Genomic DNA, 22,886 nt, shown 5'->3' with positions numbered 1-22,886 from the left:
AGTTGTAGTAGTTCTTGTGTTTCTCTTTTCTTCAGTGATTCTGTTTGTTAACAGCAGCTGTTCATCACTAATTAACAATCAGCACTTAGTTAATCTTAATTGCAATGTACATCTTTCAGTGAACTCAACTGAATTAAGTTCAGAGTACTCATAACTGTTAGTTTTTTCAACTTAAATGGTTTAAGGCAATCGGTTTCCTCAAATGGTTTGAGTTAACATAACTTGTCAGGTTTGAGTGAGGCTGTGTCTGAAGTCAGCTGTAGTTCCTTTCTCTCTTTTCTTCAGTGATTCTGTTTGTTAACAGCAGGTGTTCATCACTAAACTCAATTAATCACTTAATTACTTAATTGCAATGTACGTCTTCTTTCAGTGAACTCAACTGAATTAAGTTCAGAGTACTCATAACTGTTAGTTTTTTCAACTTAAACGGTTTAAGGCAACCGGTTTCCTCAAATGGTTTGAGTTAACATAACTTAAGGAGATCTGTTTACTCAAACGGTTTGAGTTAAGTTAACTTGTCGGGTTTTACAGTGTATCTATCTATCTATCTATCTATCTATCTATCTATCTATCTATCTATCTATCTATCTATCTATCTATCTATCTATCTATCTATCTATCTATCTATCTATCTATCTATCTATCTATCTATCTATCTATCTATCTATCTATCTATGCTTCTATCTATCTAATCTATCTCTAGTTCACAGGTGCCCAATGAACCCTCTTCTCACTGTACAGTCTGTTTATCTTGATATTCTGTTGTATCCCTCTGTTTTAAAGCCTGCAGCAGTTGTTCTCATTTCTTCCCTTTGATCAAGATCTCCACCAAAAAGAGCTCAAAGTTTTTTTTCCAGTGGAGATCTCGAGATTTCCTTCACATAATCCCTCACGGCTGTTATCTCGGATGAGTTATATTTACTCTCATACATGGGAAAATGATAATCATTTGGACAGCGGACGCACGGCTCTGAAAAGCAGAAACCCGACCCTGAGCTCGATGAAGGAGTTCAGTGCGCCACGCACATCAAAGCAGCTCCATCTGTAATAAACATCATAATGTCAAACTAAACTGCTGCTGCTGCTGCGAAAGAGCTGTCCTTCTCACTCGTTCTGCAACAAAACCGAGAGAAACGTCTGTTCACCTCCATCATTTCACACGATTAATACTGTCTGAACTTGCTGACACTGATATGAGAAACACTTCACGAGCACCTGTCGATTCCGCCTCGTAGTTCAATAACGACTCTTACAGAAGCAACTCAGAGAAATATTGCTTAATGTTACTTTTATTTATTTAAATATCGCTAAAAAAAAAATAATAATAATAAAATAAAAAAAGAAAAGAAAAGAAAATGAAAAATATATAAATAAAAGAAAAAAAATGGGGGAAAACGAAATAAAAAATAAATAAACTTTTCAGAAACGCCACTGGAATTATCTAGGTATTTCTACAGTTATATGTCACTTATTCAAGACAAGATTGCACTTGTAAGTTTTTTTTATTTTTATTTATTATTATTTTTTTTATTGTATTTATTTTTGGGGGCAATTTTTGTGACTCGGGTTTAATACGCAATTGTATGCTATATATATATATATATATATATATATATATATATATATATATATATATATATATATATATATATATATATATATATATATATAAGTATTTATTGTGGAGTTTATTCTGGAGTTGGGACAACGGTAATTTATATATATATATATATATATATATATATATATATATATATAAATTACCGTTGTCCCAACTCCAGAAACTGACAAACTGTTTAAGATAAATACAAAGCATAAGGCTTTCCGTGTGCACAGTTATCAATTATATATATATATATATATTTTAAATATTCGTTGCCTTTGTTATTCTTTATAGAAGTGTATGATTATTGACAATCGAATATTTGATCGCATGATTACTTTTTTTTAATCATTAAATAAAGGACTAGGTTGCCCTTTTTTCCTGCTGTTATCATTAATAATTATAGGCAACAAACATATAAAATGTAGCTTAATAATGCTTTAAAAAACGAATTAATCTAGTTTCATAGAAGTCTATCTAAATGCATAGTCAATTATCTTAATTTAGGCTTTATAACTTTAGTAGCCTAATAATCGTTGTGAACTTAAAATGTATAAGGCCTATGAGGTTAAGATATTTATGTATTTATTTACTAAGAAAAAAAGAGCCACGCGCTTCTGATTTGCTGTATCTCTTGCTGGTAAAGCGCTTAACTTTGCCTTCATTTATGAATTAATGATGCCACTTGTCCTGGCAAGTGAAATAGTTGCTTTACGCCATCGTTGAAAGTTTTAAGACACACAAGCGTTTCCGTATCAACAGAAGTTTTCCAGCAACAGCAACAAAAAAATATCCGCGATAAATGAAACCATTAAATCACCTGTCACCTTTTCACTTTTAATGACGTTAACTCTTTGGTAAGCAAATAACGCCTGCTCCATGTTTAAATGTATTTTATTATGAATATTTCAAAATGAAAAATAAATAAATAAATAAATAAATAACATTCGGCTTCTTTTCTCTTGCGCATGAAGCGTCATCTTTGTAAAGAAATCTAGCCCATGCTGACCAAATGTACAATTCTAGAGACAAAGCTTATTGCGCTGCTTAAAAGAAGTCGCACATTTGTTTCATCTGCAGATCTTTGAAGGATAAAATAAAATACAAAAAAATGCATCTATGGGATATTATTTTTTACTTTTTTTCACAACAACAAAAATACTAGAAAAAGAAGATTTGTATACTTTTAAATTAACACTGTAAATGAACCGTAATTCCATCAAATGTTTCCCTGAATCTGTGAAAAAAAGGTCCATTGTTCTGTACAGTGAGAGGGAGAGATCGAGAGAGGGAGAGTGTGATTGACGTGAAGTGTGTCCGCTGTTGCACACAGAGTGCAGTAGTGACAGGAGAGTTGGTTTATATAGCGGTGACTCAGAGCGCAGCGCGCACTCGCTGCATGAATGAGCGCGCGGAAGACACCGAGCACAGCTGCAAGAGCACGCAGAGCCGATCAGATGAGATGTCTTTTTAGATCACTATCATACTTTCAAAGTTTTACACAATCTTCAAGAAGGCTATTGTCAGAAGTTTTGTGGTGAACGTCACACGGCGCGTATCTGGACACTATGCATTGTGAAGCCGAGCTGAGAGTCGCGAGCAGCGCGCAGCTGAAAGCCGCCAGAAGACGATACAAGACTTTCATGATCGACGAGATCCTTTCCAAGGAAACTTGTGATTACTTCGAGAAACTTTCACTTTATTCGGTTTGTCCCTCTTTAATCGTCAGACCCAAACCTCTGCATTCATGCCCTGGTAAGAGAACAAACACGGTTTCTTTTTCTTTTTTCTTCTTCTTTTTCACTCTCTTTTTTTGCAATTACTAATTAAGAAATCGAACAGAAAATGTAGTCATAATTATCGAGGAGAAATTATTGTGACAAGTTAAATGTAGATCTAACGATGAAAGCATCCTTTTAATGTGCTTGCAACATGCTTTTGTAAAAATGTGACACACACACACACACATATATATATATATATATATATATACAGAAATAAAATAAAGTTATTTTGACAAGTTTAAAGAGTAGCTACTTCGTCCGAATGTGCCACCTATTTTTGCTTCACATAAAGTAGGCTAGTCATATTAGAAAAAAACAAAAACTTAATGCAATAGTTTTTAAAGCTAATACTACTACTACTACTACTACTACTACTACAATAATAATAATAATAATAATAATATATATATATATATATATATAATTGAAGTAATTGTGTTTCTACATTTTGTAGACGGCCCGGCCATGAAAGCGGTAGTTAAAAAGTCTATGTTAACTGTTCTGCTGAATACATTATATTTCTAAATTCGGTACATGAAGCAACGTCCAGGAAATCGATAGTTATTATCAATATTTTATGCAAGATTAAACAATACGACTAAAAATAATAAACACAGTATTTTACTCAAATATTTTAAAGTGGTCTACACCTCGGTAAAATGCGCTTCAAATGCGAGTTCATAGTCCTTTTTAAAGGATGAAATAGTAGTTAAAATAGAAGTATTTAAGTTCAAAACCTGTTTGTTGGTCGTGAGTTAAATTGTTCAGTAGACACAGTATGTATTTAAAGTCTTCTACTGTAGAATGACCTTTTGCCTTAAAACCTATATATATATATATATATATATATATATATATATATATATATATATATATATATATATATATATATATATATATATATATATATATATATATATAAAAGGATGTGATAGATTTACTAACATACGTGACCCGTACATATTTCATTTCTTTTATTAAGTTTACATTAGCTTTGTCTGATTACATAACATAACATAACATAACATAACATAACATAACATAACATAACATAACATTTATCCAGAGTCATGACAGTTGAATAGATAATAGTTGAACTCCACAGATAGACACCCCTTTGGATTATAACCACTCCTCCCTGATGATTTATCATGGCACAATAGATGACACTCACCATATTTCATCTTTAAACGTTTTAGCCTACCATGTTTTTGTCTCAGTGACCTCAGGGTTTTGGTGTGCACACATTCTCCAAACTGCATTTGTTTCATTCATCTAAACTGTCACATTTATAATAAGTCAAGCATCTGTGGTTAAAAAACAAAAACAAAAAAACAATGACATCTTCTCTTACTCACCCTGAGGAACACAAACTGTTTGGAAGCCACGGTACATTAATCTAGAACTGTTGCCACACTCTTGACTATGTAGCATAGGATGCAGTCAGGTATGACATGCTGAAGCAACAGGTGTAATGTGTTATTCCATCATAATGAGAAGCCTTGTGTGAAGTTCACAGTGTTCCTGGCATGCCATTAATCCAAGCTGTAATGCATCAGTTTGACCCTCAAGATCACGATTGCATCATGGTAGACTTGGTAGCAGCACCCGTGTAATTAGCACATTTGTGAATTCTCACAGCAACTGTGACCCATCCAAAGATTTAGCGAGGACTCAGCTCTGTGGTTTTGTAAGTGATTTTCCAAACAGAGAAGCCCAGATCAAATATTATTCAAGTTGTCATTCAAAACTCACTGTTCATCTATTCATTGCATGAATGTTCCCTATATTAACATTTGAGAGGCATGCTGATCCATTCATTCATTTGTTCATTCATTTTTTTCTTATGTTTCTTTACAGTAGTTATATGACCAAATAAAATCCGGACTTGTAAAAAGTGTTGATCAGTAGCAAGACAAGCAAATTTTTCAGGTCAGAATGACTGATCTCACAGCAAATCTTGTTTTGCATTGCTGGATAATTTTAGATACATATTGATCTTGTTTCACGACCATTCGTCTCCAGATCATATTAAAATGATGGTTATGCCCCAAAAAAGCTATATTACAGATTTGATACTTTGAAACGTCTGTCACTATGCCTATGGGTTCTCTATTGACATTTCATGGTTCCATAAAGAATCTTTAACATATATGGCATTTGTCAGATGAACAAAGGCTAAGCAACCAAAATGGTTATTCGGTGAACACCCATTTAGAAAGCTTTATTTTTAAGAATAGATGTGTGTATGAAACCTAACAGTAATTACACAGTTATTCATTTAACAGACAGAATAATTTAGCATCAAGTGTCGGAGTTCAAAATTCCAAACTAGTTCAGAAAAGTGCAAAGAATCGCTCTCCAATCCTGAAGCGTGTTGACAGAGAGCATCTTCGCTCCCTCATACCTGCTGTGCAGTTTGTGAAATCAGAGATGCATCCTCTAAATGGACGGGATCGTGATGAAAATAGCTTTAGCATGTCACTCGCTTCCGTCATACACAACCCATCGAACACAGACATACATGTGTACGCACGACAAAGCATGCACACAAATGTATACATACATATGTATGAAGTCATAAACGTATTTGAGAATTCATGCACGTTTATGCACACATGCTTCCTTCTGTTTGTTCGTCCAGCTGTGAGGTACATGGCAGTGTGAGAGTTTTGGCAGGCCGGAGCGGGGATAGAATATCCAGCCCAAATATCAGAACATTGCACACACTGTGTCTTTTCAAGTCGGAGGGGTGTGAGATATTCTATATGCCAGCACATCAATGGATGGTAAAGCTTAATATAGAATGTAGCTGGCATTGAGACTGGCACCTACTGAAAGGCCATCGGCCCTGGACTCTCACACATATCTGTCTTCACAACTCTTACTGTAATCGCTGTCACCACTAAGAGCCACTGTAAGACACAACAACAGGAGAGTCAATTAGTCAAAGTATTTCATATAAAATTATAAGTATTCAAATGCTTCTTTTCCACTTTTTTTTCTCCTTTAGTGTATGTCTGCTTCCAAACTTAACTCTGACTTCTCATTAAAACGAGCATGTTAAATATTTGGTTACAGCTGTGATTGACAGGCTAAATCAAATTTAATTGTGGGCCCATCTATGTGAAATTCAGACAGATTAAATACATCCTCATATTACACGGCTCTCTGGATACCATATCACCTCTCCGATATTTCATATCGATGTGTTTGAAAGTGGCTTCAAAACACCTCTGCATTGGGTCGTGTCTTTGGCCAGTGGGTTTAATGTATGCTTTTTTTTTTCAGCACAGGGCAAAAACAATCATCATGTATGCACATGATTAGAGTTAGAAAGGTGCAAGCGTAGTTTCCAAATGTCCAATACCACAAACAGCACACGTATGTCTGCAAGCTTCATCTGGAAGGCATCTGCTGAGAACAAACATCTGATAGACATCAGTTTTACATGCATTCTTAATCAGAAATATCTTAAAGACATCTGATAAACCTCTCTGAAATGTGTAGCAGATGAGCAAACGCTCTAAAAATAATGCAGATGTCAAATCAGCTGCACCCCACTAAGGACCAAATAGACGTCTCCATGATGCAACTTTTATAGAAATTATTTGGAAGGTCCCGCTCTGTAGTAGACATGTACTGTAAACTCAAAGGGAACCGGCTCTACTTTCTTGTGTTTTTCCATGGGATTTCTCTTTTTTAAACAAAACTCATCTGGCACAGTATTGGGTAGGATCCTCTCTAGTGAAAATGACCTTTGTTGCTATGCCGATTATTTTGTGCTTTGTAATAGACTATTTTTCTACAGGTACGAAAAAAAAGTATATATATATATATATATATATATATATATATATATATATATATATCTATATATGTCTCTCGTCATAGCACGGGAAAGGCTTTCAGTAGCATTTTTCAAAGAAAGAGATATGGATAACGATCAGAGATAGTGTGATCTCCTATGACAGCACGCTGAAAAACAACGTATAGGAGGATGAGTTTCCTTTAGAGGAGCAAATGATTGAGAGACAACCGTCCACACCTTGATTTACACTTATCTGCTGCAGATAATACAAACGGATGTCTTTCAGATGAGAACCAATTATGTTCACAGACACACACACACACACACGCAAGCAAAACATACAATTATAGATGCATTTTGTCAGAACTCTCCCATGATGCAACCCAGAGGGTGTGGCTATACAGACTTAAGGAAATGTATTATCAGGGTATTATGGATATCTATTGTGAGATCTTATTCCCTTTGGGTTATTATGGAAGCCGAATAATTCACAGGGTTGTGTTTCATGTCTAAATATTTATAAGTAATATGATACACAGAAGTACACAGCTTAATGTTTTCCAGAGCCTGACCCTTTTTTTTACAGTCAGACGCGATGTTGTTAGATGCCTGGAAGACAAAATAGTCAAAAAAGAGCCAAATAAAAAGCCATCAGCTGCATTATCAATATGCTTGTGCAAATTCAGCTCAAAATCTGGCCTGCAGCAAGGAAAAATAAACTCTTTCCATTCACTTGTAGAGGCCGAGCTCTGTATGTGTGTTTTTTTCTGTTCTTCCAACTTGCTGGATAGGTCGTTTAATAGATATTGAGAGATAAAAAAATGCAAATGAGTGATGAAGCATTAAATCTGTCACCACTTGGCCCAACCAATACACAGTGTATCGTGTTACTCAGAGTTCAAATGCACATCGTGTGCCAAATGAAATCTTCCACTGGAATCCAATCACTCAAAGAAAATAAAAAATGAAAGAGCACAATGTTTGCTACTGGTTTTTGGCCATCGGTTGGGGAAAGCACGAGCTTCACAGCTCTGTCAGTAATGAAACCTTGACACATCGTTCGCAACACATGAATGACAAGTCAAGGTGTTGAAATTGAAGCAAAAGATTTCCTGATACCCTGCATGTCATAACAAGGAAATGCAACACCAAACTGTTGCAGATTTTTTTAGAAAAACAATTTTCATACTACTTCACCCATGAGCAGGACTTCCAGGAGTATAGCATCATGATAATAAGGCTCTAGGAAAATCTCAATGACCCATTTAAGTAAGTTTGTTAATTAACTGGGACTAGGATACAATTAAGCAGCTTATAGTGTAAATGAGACAGAGGTCTAACAGGTTGATGATGCATTTTAATTGATATACATTACAATTTGTATTTTTTTGGATTGATTTTGAAGAAAGAACAGGGAGAGCAAGAATGAGAGACAAACAGATGAGCCAGAAGGGATATCGTGCCTGAACGTGTTGCATTGATAGCAATGAGATCATCCTGACTTACATGTGAGTGTGAGCGCATACATTTGTGTGCATTTATGTGTGTGCGTGTGTGAAAAACTTCTGCTTTCATTACCCTGTGCTGTCATTCAACATATGTGCTGCTCATTAAAAAAAAAAAAAAAAAAAAAAAAAAAAAAAGCCTATCAAGGGCAGATTTACCTGCGTCAAGGCCCAACAGGAAAATACTTATAAAGACATACTTAATAAAATGTACATTTCTTTAGTGAAATGTACATGTTTTGCAAGCTGATTTAAAATTACAATATGAAATATATTTTATAGGGATAAATAAAAAAGCAACAATTTAAGTATTTAAGAGAATAACAATATTTGCAGGGAAACTACTACAAATACAAACCTTAATGTTTTTATATTTAATCAACTTCTGATGCTTATGTTTCTCTGCGGTCATATTTAATAAGGAAATGATTTTTGATCAAATATTTGGCTTTAACACAGTCATTTTTCTTTTTATCTATTATCAATCAAGTGATTAGATAAGACATCCCAGGCATTTAACGGTATTAAAGAAGATTGCAACCAATTTGACTGGGAAATGAACTTGACACCATGTATTCATTTCACCAAACACTCTTCCGTTCTCTTCCACTCAAGAAATCTCAGGATCACTTTTTTTTTTTTTTGGCTTGACGATATAAGCTTTTATTTGTATTTTTTTCTCTCTCTCCTGGAGGTATTTTATGCACGCTGAAGTGACCTCTCTCTGCTCAGACGGGCCGTTGTTGCATTTTATGGATTCTGGCGTCTAGCTAATGTCTAAAAATAAAAGAAGAGGAGACAAAGAGGGAGTGAGTTTGAAATATTAAAACTGTAGGGGAGGGGGTACGAATGCCCCCGTTACAAATTATTACCCACAGTGCATTGTGTTGCTGACAGTGTGTGTCATAGGAGAGTCATTATCCTCCCAGAGTTCAGTGTAAAACACGGTTACATCAGCAGAGAGACCTCTGGATCAGCCACCTTACATCACACGGACCAGAACTCTTAACCCTTACCTACACCATTACTGAAGGAGGGCCCACAGCATTACACGCTTTGAGTTCACACGGACGTGACGGCTGTTAAAACTCACGGTTAAAGCCAGCTCACTCTAGCAGCTTGTAAACTAGATTTTACAGCCTTGTATGATGCCTAATAGTCCTGATAAGAGTTGCTGATTCATTCATGATTTCCACCACGATGCCACACTCTCAAAAAAAAAGCTTCTTTGCTTCTACCTTTTTTTTTTTTTGCATAATGTGTGAAGATGAATCTTATATATATATATATATATATATATATATATATATATATATATATATATATATATATATATATATATATATATATATGTGTGTATATATGTATGTTTATATGAATGTATATATAATAAACAAAGAGGAATTTGATTTCATGTTGACTTCAAGAAAGCACAGTAATTATGTTATAAATGTTATACTTTAATTTAAATCACTTATTTTTCTGAGTGGAACATGACATTCATTATGAAAATGAATTAATGAATAAATAAATAAATAAATAAACACACACATGCACACACGCACGCACACACACACACACACACACACACACACACACACACACACACACACACACACACACACACACACACACACACACACACACACACACACACACACACAAACACACAAACACATACTTCTAGGAAGTTTTAAATGATCAAATATTACAAATGAACATGTCTTTAATTTTGATTGGAACATTCCAAATTGGCAGAAGATAATGAAAGATTAAAAATATATATATATAATAATGATATTTTTTTGACTTTTGCACAATGTTCCTCAAAATGGACATTATTGATTCATGAATGATTTCTGCCAGTGAAAAGGATCAGTATTTGTGTTCTATCAGTATTAACTGAAGTGTTATGTGGATTGTTTGCTCCAGTAGGCTCTGCTCCTCTGAGATCGTACCCTCTCCTGTCTGTGATCACACACCAGCCGCCCAGCAGCCTCCCGCAGGTCTCTCAGCCGTCTCCTCACCTGCCCCTTCTGTCCCCCCAGCACCCGCTCACCTCCGAACCCACGGCCAGCGAGACGCCCGTCAGCATCAGCAGCGAATCAGAGACGGAGCACAGCTCCCCGAGGCTGAAGAAACCCCGCCGCAGCCGAACCATCTTCACCGAGCTGCAGCTGCTGGGCCTGGAGAAGAAGTTCCAGAAACAGAAATATCTCTCCACTCCAGACAGGTCAGTGGTTGATGAGGAACCCTCACATCGCTGGGATTGCTCAGTCGAAAGGAATTTTGCATGTGAGCTTTTTTTAAGGCCAGTATTTGTGCTTCATAAATGGTCAAAGTTATACTGGAAAACTGGAAATATGTAAGTTGCAAAAAAACTGATATTTTGATATAAATTTCTTGATATACATATATATATATACATATACATATATACATATACATATATATATATATATATATACAGTATATAAACTTGCAAAAAATAAAAAATAATAATTTGCATTATTAATAATAATAATAATAATATACATAATAATGTGGGACTGACTGGACTGTAACATGCAATAATAAATATTGCACTATGAAACCAGTAACATTAAAAAGTACACAGGATGTTGATTTTAAGAAGACAGTATATTTATATTACTATTTATAAAAGGAAGTATAAATGAAAATAATTCTAAATGCATACTGAACATGAAATAAACACTTATAATAATAAGCAAATCACTGTTAGCCAAACTATTACAGGGCTCAGAGTGTTGTAGTTAACGACAGTAACATTTTAATCATGCTTTGAATTGCAAAAGAAGCCTTTAAAAGAAACCCTTCCCCATTCAAGACAACAGGGACACAGGCCAAGAACAGCAAGCAAAAATGTATTACAATGAGTCCATGCCAATCATTTAAAGCACACGCAGGTGTATTTAAAACAACTTTGTGGCTTTGTACAATAAAATGAGGTAATCTACGTGTCATAAGTCTTCTCTCATGGGACATTTTTCGGACTTAACACAGTTTCCATTTCAGTTTGGCTCTGCATTTAGATTTGGCTGGAGTTGATGTGTTTCCATTATGGCTCAAAAGGTGTATTTGAGTAAAAACCCACAAGATCAGTTCTGTCCCACCCACAATGATTCTGAGCTTGTCTGCCACACACACACACACACACACACACACACACACACACACACACACACACACACACTGAGTTGTTGGTCAGACAGCCTAAGGATGGATCCTGTCCTCCAGCGGGAAAGGAGCTGTCAGACATAATTGTCTGAAAACTGTCAGCACCAGCAGACGTACAGAGTAAAGAAATCCACCGCCAGACTTCCTCTTACTCATTCAACTTTTATTCATTTCTGTTTCACAAATAGCTGTTTTCATTTATTTTCTTTTAAGAAGAAAGATGTTGCTTCTGACTAAAAGTGACTCTCTGTGTGTGTGTGTGTGTGTGTGTGTTTTAAATGCAAACACATTAATAAGTATATTTTGTATATAATATGTATAAATATATAGGTACCTTAATAATTTATTTTGCTATTTATTTATCATGACCAATAGCTGATTTGATTATCAATGTAAATCTAAACTTGTAACTTTTTTTTTTTACTTAGAAAAAAATAAATATATCTGTCTTTACAATAAAACTGGCAACCTAGAATTTCCCATGCTTTAACTAAAATAGCAATATATTAAATAATAATAATAGTAATAATAATAACAGCAAAAAAAAAAGATATTGTTTCATTCTAATATGAACTAAATCAGACTTATATTGATAAGTAATAACAATAATAATAATAATATGTGATAAAAAATAAAATAAAATAATCATATTAAAAGAAATCAGCTTTAAAAATTCTCAATGTGAAGGGATTTTTTTTCTCTCTAGATGTTGCAATATAAAAAGTATTGATTTATTTAATTAAGTTTTAATTGCAGTATATTGAAAATAATATTGATATTAATGATATTAATTTCATGAGCTAAATCAGACTTACAATGATAAATAATAATAGGAATAAATAAATAATAAAGGAAAAATAATGAGAATAAAAATATGCAATAGAAACAAACCTATGACTGATCCTGATATAGTTGCAGTAACAACAAATTTTCCATCCCTCATTTATTAGAGAAAGTAATTTACTCTGTAATTACAAAGCTAAACCTGAAACAAGCATGCAAAGCTACACATGAGAAGTTGGCATGAAGTGGCCTGTTTCACACGTTCCTGTCGAGGTCGGTCAGCTGACTGAAGGCTGCTGAGTTCATAGAAAGGTCACGATTACTCTCTATCACTCTGTCACACACATCACGGCCTGCAGCTCTGCCTCAGGAATCAACACATTTATTAATGGCTGAATGAGAAACAAGCGAGGGAAACTCCTCGTCTCCTGGCAGGTTTGAGAAATGGGGCTCAGGTTGGTCTTCTATCAATCTCAGAGACGACCTGAAGGTGTTGTGCTGTTTTTGGCCACACAATCAGAACATGAAAGCAATGAAAAACATAATGATTTATATCATGAAGTTTTTTTTTTATGAGACAGAAATTATTATAATCATCTTCATCATCATTATGAATAAATGTCAGATCCCAAACTGAGATAAATTAGGCTCATAGTTGCAAGGAATGTGCCAGCGTTGGAATGCAGTGTGTGTGTGTAAGAATAATAAGCAAAAACACTGAGGTGCTTTTCTTACTGTCAGTTACCACACAGGAAGCAGCTTATGAAATGACAGACAGCTAGATTGGTGATGTAAAAAAAAAAAAAAAAAAAAAAAAAATATATATATATATATATATATATATAATATAATATGTATAATAAGACATATATTATATATATATATATATATATATATATATATATATATATATATATATATATATATATATATATATATATATATATATTTTATAACTATATAGCTATACACTATATATATATATATATATATATATATATATATATATATATATATATATATATTATAAATGTATAGTTATAATACCTATGCCCACTATAATATATTTTGCTAAATATTTGTAAATATTAAAAGAAACCACACAATAATACATAAAGCTGTGTAGAAGATCAAAATTAGGTGCAATGTCCCAATCAAAACTGAATATTTCGACAGGGATATTATAAACAAGATATTATAAAAAATCAATTGCCATAGTGTTAGCATCTGATACTTTACCGTGGTACTGCCACAGTACTATTTTTCAAGGACATTAACTTTCATCCAGTGGAAAAACTCTTGTCTCGTACACAACTTAGAAGAAAAGAGTGGAAAATTAGATAATAGACAGATAACGAGAAGGAGACGGGGAAAGTCTGGAGTCAAGGGATTTTAAGAGCAAGTGTTAATCTGCTCATTTCCAGAAGAACACTGCACCTCACAGTCACATGACTCTCTGAGAGGTTCGACTGAGGAGGTGCGTAATCCTGCTTGGCTGATGTGAGCCACTTTGAAATTATGGAGCAGAAATCTGTACACTTCTTTTGATATCTGGATCTCCCTTGCCCTCAAATCCCATCTCTCATGTCCTCACGTTACAGCCGACCAGTCGCTGCATTAGTCATGCGCTGCCTGCCGAAGAGCCCTGATACGAACCTCTGCCTTCGGGCAGGTCAGGAGCTCCATGACTGCATTACCTTGTCCTGTATAGATAAAGCGTGATGGCATTCCACGGGAGGTCTGCTGTTACATTCGGCCTGGGAAGACTCTTCAGTTCACAGCTTGGCAAACTCTTTGGATATGTCATGCCAGCTTTGGGAATTTTACAGTGATTAGATATTAATCTGCACTCTAGATGGTTACCACTGGTTTTATGTTTAAGACAACAGGTGACTTTAGGATTTCAGTCAGTTACTTCCAGTTCTGAAATTTCCTGTCATCCCTGCAGTCGACTTGCTTTGGGGTTTTTTTCGGGTCAGAATGGCATTCATAGAGTCACTACTGCCTATAGCTTCATAACACTCCCCAGAAGATCACCAGAAGTGTCTGATTTGGGATAACACACACTATATATATAAGAGTTGGTAGAAAATCGAATATGTGTCAGATCTGCGTCACATTGATCAGGTATTAAAGAGACAGCGCTGATTTTAAAGTCAAACCTTCTGAAGTCTGTCATTGATGTAAATCAAAGAACAAAAGAAAAAGAGAAATCCTTGGACTGTTCTAGTCACTGATAAACATTTGTAGCTTGAATAAAGATTAATATGTATAGTTATATGTATATATATAGACTTCATGCACTTGATATTTAGGCAGCAACGATGCATGTTATGGAACAGAACCATAACTTATCATTTAATTCATGCACCTTTTCTGAATTCATGATTTTATCGTATGTGTGTGCAGATTGGACCTGGCTCAGTCTCTGGGACTCACACAGCTCCAGGTGAAGACATGGTACCAGAACAGACGCATGAAATGGAAGAAAATGGTGAGTCAGAAGAGCTCGCACAAGGCTAACACCGCAAGAACTGACGACATTACAAGCCTAGTCCGTTAGAGTACTGTCATCTTGTATCAATAAATCATCTGTGTTGAAAATCCACCAAAGCATCCTGTGTGGAAATGAAAACTCTGAGACATATCATTAAAAATCCATTAAGACAGTTTTGAGCTGCCCTCCTCAGCACTAAATACAATTGGTGCATGTAACAACGAAGACCCCGGGCTGCTGGTTGTGCGAGTGATGATTTAAAGGACAGTGCTGGTCTACGTCAGCGCGATCAACCTCTCAAGCAGGAACAAAAGATCAACAGAACGTTCACCTCTGAGATAAACGGGCACAAACGGCCAGCCCATATGGCTATATATCATTCTTTAAACACTGTAATAACCATCCTCGCCTTTGACTAGGCCCACATTTTTCACAGCTAATGGGTGTCCATGTTTCTCTAGGTGCTAAAAGGAGGACATGAGGCTCCTACCAAGCCCAAAGGCCGACCTAAGAAGAACTCCATCCCAACCACAGAGGAGATCGAGGCCCAGGAACAGCTGGCGGCCAAACTAGTGGAGGAGGAGAGCCTACGAGCCGGAGCGGAAGATGAGGTCTTCCAATCCCAACCTCAAGATCTCAGTACATCCGTTATGTCCGAGTCCATCTGTTCAGAAACCCAGGTGCAAGAACAGGCCCCTCCATCTCTGTCAGAAGCAATGACGACCAGCTAAACGCAACCGTGCTGACGCACGACCAAAGACAGCTACTGAAAGACTTTAATGCTCCATGGACTTGAGTTGACAATGACCCCAAAAAGTATAGCGGTACTTTAGACACAAAAATATGTGTGAATGTCATTGCAAAATATCAAACCAAGTGGCCTGCATAAACAAAAGAGATAGAATAAGCACACTTCTCAGGTGATTCATTTCACAAAAATGACATTCATTAGGTTTTAAAAGATAAAAACAGCTGGATTTGGATGCATTCTGGTTTTCAAAGGATCATGTTCATACCCGGCCAACAAAAACATGTCCTAGGAACGTTTTGCTAACGTTCCCATGAAGTTGTGAACACATTATGTCTGAACGTTCTCTGAACGTTCAGAATATCACATTTTTTAAACGTTTTAAAAACGTCTGTTCTTGGTTATTTGAATGTTAGGAGACTAACAACAAAGGAGAACAAAGTGGTAATGTTTAAAAAAATTTAAACAACTAAAAAGTTCCACGAACAATGTATAGATAATGTTTTGTGCTAACATTGTAAGAACATTACTAAAGGGATAGTTAACCCAAAAATGAAAATCACTGACTGTGACGAGTGGGGCGGGGCCGAGAGACGTGCGAACAGAGCGAGGCCGGTGGAGTGATTGGAAATGAGCGACACCTGCTCGACCCACCGGTCACACTGACTTATCCTCATGTCGTTCCAAACCTGTTTGACTTTCTCTCTTCTGCTGAACACAAAATAACCTATTAAAAAAAAAAAAAAATAATAATAATAAACCAGTTTTTTGGTCCCCATTGACTTACATAATATATATATATATATATATATATATATATATATATTATATATATATATATATATATATATATATATATTTTTTTTTTATGCTATAAAAGACGATGGGGTCCAACAACTTTTTAGTTACCCACATTCTTCAAAATGTGTTCTTTTGAGCATAAAATAAGACATTTTGAAGAATGTGGGTAACCAAAGAATTATAGGCAGCACCATTTTCAACTAAAAACATAAAAAATTCATATATATACAGTATGTGTTTTGGCCTATGATTCACATGACAACAGCATTTTGGGGGCCTTAAAATGCAAACGTTTTTCAAATGGTTTAAAGTTTTTTTTAAACAATACTGTTATTGTTTCCATGTAAACTACACACACCCACACAAAAATAAATAAATAAATAAAATAATAGTAAAAAAAAATTGAGAAATGAATTTGTGTAAACTATTCATGAATAATAGGCCTAGCATGATACAGCGTTTTAGCCGTTTTCATGGATTCACTTGAACAGGGATCAGTTTGACAATGTTGTCATCTGTATGCAAAACTTTTCAAAAACACAAAGGAAAAACTTCAGTATTTAGTACATCATTGTCATGTGGACATACAGGTTTGGAGAACTCGAGGTTGAGTAAATGCTGACAGAATTTACATTTGTGGATGAACTATTCCTTGAAAGACTAAATAACTTTGAACAAATGTTCGAGAAACATTACCGGAAGAATGTTCTTTTAGATGAGTAGTTCACCTGTGGTTTCTCTGTATTCATATACGAGCATATATTTTGTTATCTAATGCAATGGCATGCAGGTATTTTAAGTTACTTTCCACTGTATATGGCGATGCAGTGATCAACCCTGTAATGTTGCTTTAAATGTTTCTGACATACAGCTGCCTCTCTGAAATGTAATCACACAGACTGACTTTCTCGCACCAGGACAGCACCAGTACGTTCCTCTTTTTCCCTGTAAATATTAGCTGTTTAATTGTGCCTGTAGTTAACAGTGCACATGTTTACTGTAGCTTGGGATTCTGTGCCAAACCACATATATCTGAGAAGCTAAAGTGCCCTTTTAGGTATATTCTTCCCTTTTTTTTCTCTCTCTTTTTTTTTTTTTTTTACATTCATGAAGCTGCTACCATTAAAAGTTAATTGAATGTGTTAGTCTGAATACCAGTGTAAACATGTACAGAGTTCTGGATTTTGCATGAGAAAATGTTGCTCTTTTTAAAGCAGGATTGTCCAGTTTGGGTAAAGATTAGCTTTATCCATTCAACATCTCAATGGATAAAGAATCTGTCAGCTTAGTATAGAAAAAGAACATACATTTTGAAAAAGCATTAAAGGTAATATTGATTTAAGTAAACCTTTCCAAAGTGCCCACTCTCTGTGTTTTCTCTGTTTCTGTTTGCAGAGAAAAAATGTATCTTTTGTTAGTTTTATGTGTGGCATGATTCACCATCACTGTATTTCAACTGAATCCTTTCTTCAAATTACCTTCTTGTGTGTATATAACCTTTGCACGGCCGTTTAGCGCTGTTCTTTGAGGCTGAAACACATGATATATGAACTCCCAGATGGATCATGCTAGCTTTTGAATGTTTCATCCAATTTCATTTCCTTTGGATGAAAAAAGTTCATGTGGAGCGGCGCAGTATGACACCACTAAGTGCAGGCTGTTTTTATTACTGTAAGAAAAACCACTTAATCTGTCAGGGATGCAAAGCAATTAATAAATCAAACTCGCACTAGTAAAACCTGTGAAAAAAATAAAATAAAAATAAAATCTGCGGGACATGTTGAAGCCCGCAGGAGCTCTGCACATGCCTGCAGCTGACTGACGGCCCACAAATACATCATCACAGCCTCCTCTATCCTGCATGTCATAAGCTCCATTTCCAACTGCTGTTGCCTTTTGCCTAGATCTTATTTGTATCGTGTTTTCTTTTTTTGTGGGTGTGTGTGTTTGGCTAACAACAAATACTGAAAATATACGCCTTTTTTTATATAAAAACACTTATTTTTCTGGTGTACATACTAAATTTGATTGGGTGAGTAGTTATTTTGTATTCTTTTGTTTCGGAGGAGAAGACTATATAAATAGATATTTGATGAGAATCCCTTTTTCACCGTAACATTCTGTCATTTTTATTGTATGTGTGTGTGTTTGCATATTTAATAACATTTAATAAAGATGCCATTCATTTTGGAGGTTTGATCAATTTTTTTATGAAAATTAAATAGATTTATCCCTTATTATTTCTTACTATTGAATGAAGGAGCTGATTGAAATACACTTTTTTTTTTTTTTTTTTTTTACTGTGTATTTCAATCAGCTCCCTCATTCAATAGTAAGAAATTTTCACTCCATAGAAATTCCAAATATGCAACACAAAACCATCACCATGCTCACTATTCACTTACCAGAAATCTTCTGAAATCAAAAAAAAAAAAAAAAAAATTGTCAGTTTGCGATTACATTTCATTCATAATGTGCATAAAAGAGAAACCTGTTCCTCTGTTCTAACTTTTCAGTGTGATACCGGTATTTAAGTTATTACAGAATTATACAAGTTTAAAGGGATAGCTCATCCAAAAATGAAAATTCTGTCATCGTTTACTCAACATCACGACACTGCAGACCCATATATCTTCATTCACTATTACAACACAAATGAAAATATATATATTTTTAAGAATCTCTCATCATTTGTTTTTCCCTATGCAAGTCTACATAATCAACATTTCAAATGGTAAACAAATGTGCACAAGTTAGTGTTCATTTATCAAGTATGTATGTTGAACATTGAAGGATGTGTATATATTTCTTAATAGCACTGTATTATAAAACATCTACATGACACCTAGCAATTGTGTCGTCACTGATGTTTTATGAATCAAGACCCTTGCTAGTGGCCAACTGCATGTTCAACATATACAGTACTGACTTACACATGGAACCAGGGACAGAAATGAGACACTCAAAACAGTGGAAAGGGTCTTGTTACAGACAAAGTTTGTGAAAAACATATAGTCCAGGATCAATTTCAATACAATAAAAAAGTCAATTAAAGTGTAATTTTACTTTGGTTGTGCCTTAAAACAAATGTCATAAGTCATCATTATTTCAACTTAATAAGCACAAGAACCAATATTAGTATGTGTGATGATTTGTCTTCTATGTGTAATAATAATAATAATAATAATTATAAAAATACATTCTTTTCTTTACTTGATTTGTTCTTAAACAGACATGTTTGACTATTATATTCTTATCATTCTCTCTACACTTCCTTCATGTTGTCCTGTAGTGCACCTCGCTCCTCAATGACCCGCTCTAACAGGTTTGTACCATCAAGTGCATTTTTGTTAGTTTGTGGCACAGATTGATGAGAGCAAAGGCAATCACCTTGGGTTGTGTGTGTGTGCATGTGTGAACATACACTCATGTGTGCTTCTGTAGGTGTGTGTGTGTGTGTGTTTGTAAAGGGTCAGGGTTAAAGGTAACTTCAGACCTGAGGCAGAGGATTACGGTTGACAGGAAGTTGCAAGGCAAACGTTAATGACTGAAGTGTCTCTGATTATCACTAAAGAGAGACAATGTCCAGCGTGAAGTTTTTGGGTCATGTGACACAGTTTGCAGTTGGTGATGTGGGTAACTCTTTACAATATGGTTCCATTCGTTAATGTTAGTTTACTAACAATATAAATATCCTAAAAAATTATTAATCTCGATTAATGGTAATTTCCACATTTACTATGTTGTGTTGTTTAATGAAATGAAAGAAGAAGAAAAAAAGAACACTTAACAAAGATTAATTAGCAGTTTAACAAAAGTTTTGTATTAAATAACATTAACTCTTGGGAAACTTATGGTACAGTATAATGCAACAGGTTTGCATCATATTAATTTATTCGTTATAACGACTTTATAAATTATATAGCTTTTTATTTTAAGAAAATTCTCTAAAATAAATATTCATATCTGTTGTAGAGTCTGTGACAAAATTGATATGAAATATCACATAATATTAATTAATATATAAAACATCTGTAATATAAGTAATTGAATTGAATTGAATATGTTTATATATAAAGTGCACAGTATGATTAAAACTGTAAACTATACAGCATTGACTGCATTGTTCATTTCAACACTTACTTAATACATTACTAAAATCAAAAGTTGCATCTGTTAATATTATTTAATGGACCTGAGACATATAAATGTACCGCATATTGTTAGTTAATATTAGTTACTGCATTAACTAATGTAAACTAACTTTATAGTAAAGTTTCACTGCAATATGTTTGCATGACATTTACAAATCAGTTATAATGACTTTATACATTCTTTATTACAGTAACTTTTAGAAAAGCGCATTAATGTAACAGTAAATATCTATCTCTGCTTTATAAGAATATATATATATATATATATATATATATATACTGTACGTACATACATACATATGTGTTATATTCACATATAATGCATAAAACATTTATGGTATATGTGTTCCTGTAGCTCAAGTGGTAGAGCATTGCGTTAGCAGCGCAAGGTTGTGGGTTTGATTCCCAGGGAACACATGTTAGGTAAAAAAAATATTAGCCTGAATGCACTGTAAGTCGCTTTGGATAAAAGTGTCTGCTAAAATGCATAAATGTAAATGTATAAAATATGTAATGGTATACTGCAATAAATCTAAACTATAAAGAAGAACAGGGTGGCTAGCAATACATACACTGCTAAAAAGTTATTTATTTTTGAAGTGTCTTTATACAGTGTGTAACATATTGTGCAAAAATCATTAATGTCCTCCCTTCATTAAAACTCATTAATGGTTTCGTTAATGGCTTGCCAATGACCAATGGTATCTTTTGTCAGTTTTTAGCAAGTAATTTTATCTAGATAAGCATTAGCATACTGCTATGAAAGATAAAAAATAATAAATAAATAAATAAATAAATCAATCAATCAATCAATCAAATCCGTGTGCTGACAGGGAGGTGATTTCTACATACCAAGAGAAGAAACCACAACCTGTCCAGAGAAGAGGATCCACCCTTCTAGTGTATGAACAATGACCCTGTTGTCTTCACCTGCGATTGAAAACCTTTCATTAACAAGGGCATGTACATAAACTAACAGCAAACACACTGTGCCAAATCTATAATTCATCATGATTCCATCCACCTGACAGAGAGCATTGCACAGTGATTATGTGTTTTTAAAAGCAATGCTGGAACCTTCCTTTGATCATGTCTTATGTACAGACCAAATACATATATTCAACAAAGGAGCTTTAAAACGCACTAGAAACTAGTTTTGTCTGAAACCAGTTCATGCAATATTAAAAACATAAGTACAAATAATAATAATAATAATAATAATAAATTGATTAATCACAATAGATTAACTGCTTTGCATTACAAGTAGTGTTGGGTTTAACACATACTAAGTAATTAACTGTAATTAAATTACTTTTTCTTAAGTGATTACTCCTCATTTTTCTGTAATTACAGTTATTTCTAAGGTTGATGTCAAGTCAACCTTTGTTTTTTGTTTTTTTAATAGTGCTTACAGTACAGACTGTTTCAAAGCAGCCTTACATTATTAAACAGAAAAATAGTGTGTCGATAATGCAAGAGGACAATAGTAAATGCTCAGTTTTTCAGTTGAAGTCAGTTCATCAATGATTCAGTGATGTCATCATCCAGCATCCAGTCTGTGCAATCAAATCCACACTATTTCCAGAAATTAAGTGTACCTAACTAAGCAAGCCAAAGGCGACAGAGGCAAGGAACCAAAACTTCACAGGATTAAAAAAATAAAATAATAATAATTCAGTCAGTCAGTTCTTCTATGCCCAGATTAAACAAACAATTAAGGGGGTGGGGGGGGGGGGGTGTTGTCTGAAAGAGGACATGTCATGGGAGCAAAGAGCTCAAATTCTTAAATAATACAGTAGTTTGGGCAACACTTTATTTCTATAGTCCTCTTTCGACATTCTACTAACTGTAAGTATCTTTTGCAACTATGCAGCTATTACTCTAAGGTGCAGTACTTGCAAAGTTACTTATATAACAAATATAAATATAATAGTCAGTAGAACGTCTGTTGAGTGACCACTAAGAGTGTTAGCAGATATTAAGTAGATAGTCTACTAATTCT

General features: G+C 34.5%; 1 protein-coding gene across 2 annotated transcripts; it reads left to right on the top strand.

Annotated features, from left to right (window-relative positions):
- Positions 1-2,958: 2,958 nt before the first annotated feature.
- Positions 2,959-15,972, top strand: LOC132155537 (homeobox protein BarH-like 2). 2 transcript variants are annotated; one of them, XM_059564320.1, is made up of 4 exons: positions 2,959-3,358; positions 10,639-10,936; positions 15,094-15,178; positions 15,643-15,972. In XM_059564320.1, the coding sequence occupies exons 1-4, from the start codon at positions 3,172-3,174 to the stop codon at positions 15,910-15,912; spliced, it is 840 nt and encodes a 279-aa protein (XP_059420303.1). In that variant the 5' UTR covers positions 2,959-3,171; the 3' UTR covers positions 15,913-15,972. The 2 variants fall into 2 exon arrangements, with proteins under 2 accessions (XP_059420303.1, XP_059420302.1); XM_059564319.1 differs by having other exon boundaries at positions 10,636-10,936.
- Positions 15,973-22,886: the final 6,914 nt, after the last annotated feature.

The sequence above is a fragment of the Carassius carassius genome, chromosome 13, assembly GCF_963082965.1.
Source record: "Carassius carassius chromosome 13, fCarCar2.1, whole genome shotgun sequence".
NCBI classification, from domain to species: Eukaryota; Metazoa; Chordata; class Actinopteri; order Cypriniformes; family Cyprinidae; genus Carassius; species Carassius carassius.
The sequence above is the reverse complement of the archived record's forward strand: the minus strand, read 5'-3'. Positions and strand labels throughout refer to the sequence as shown.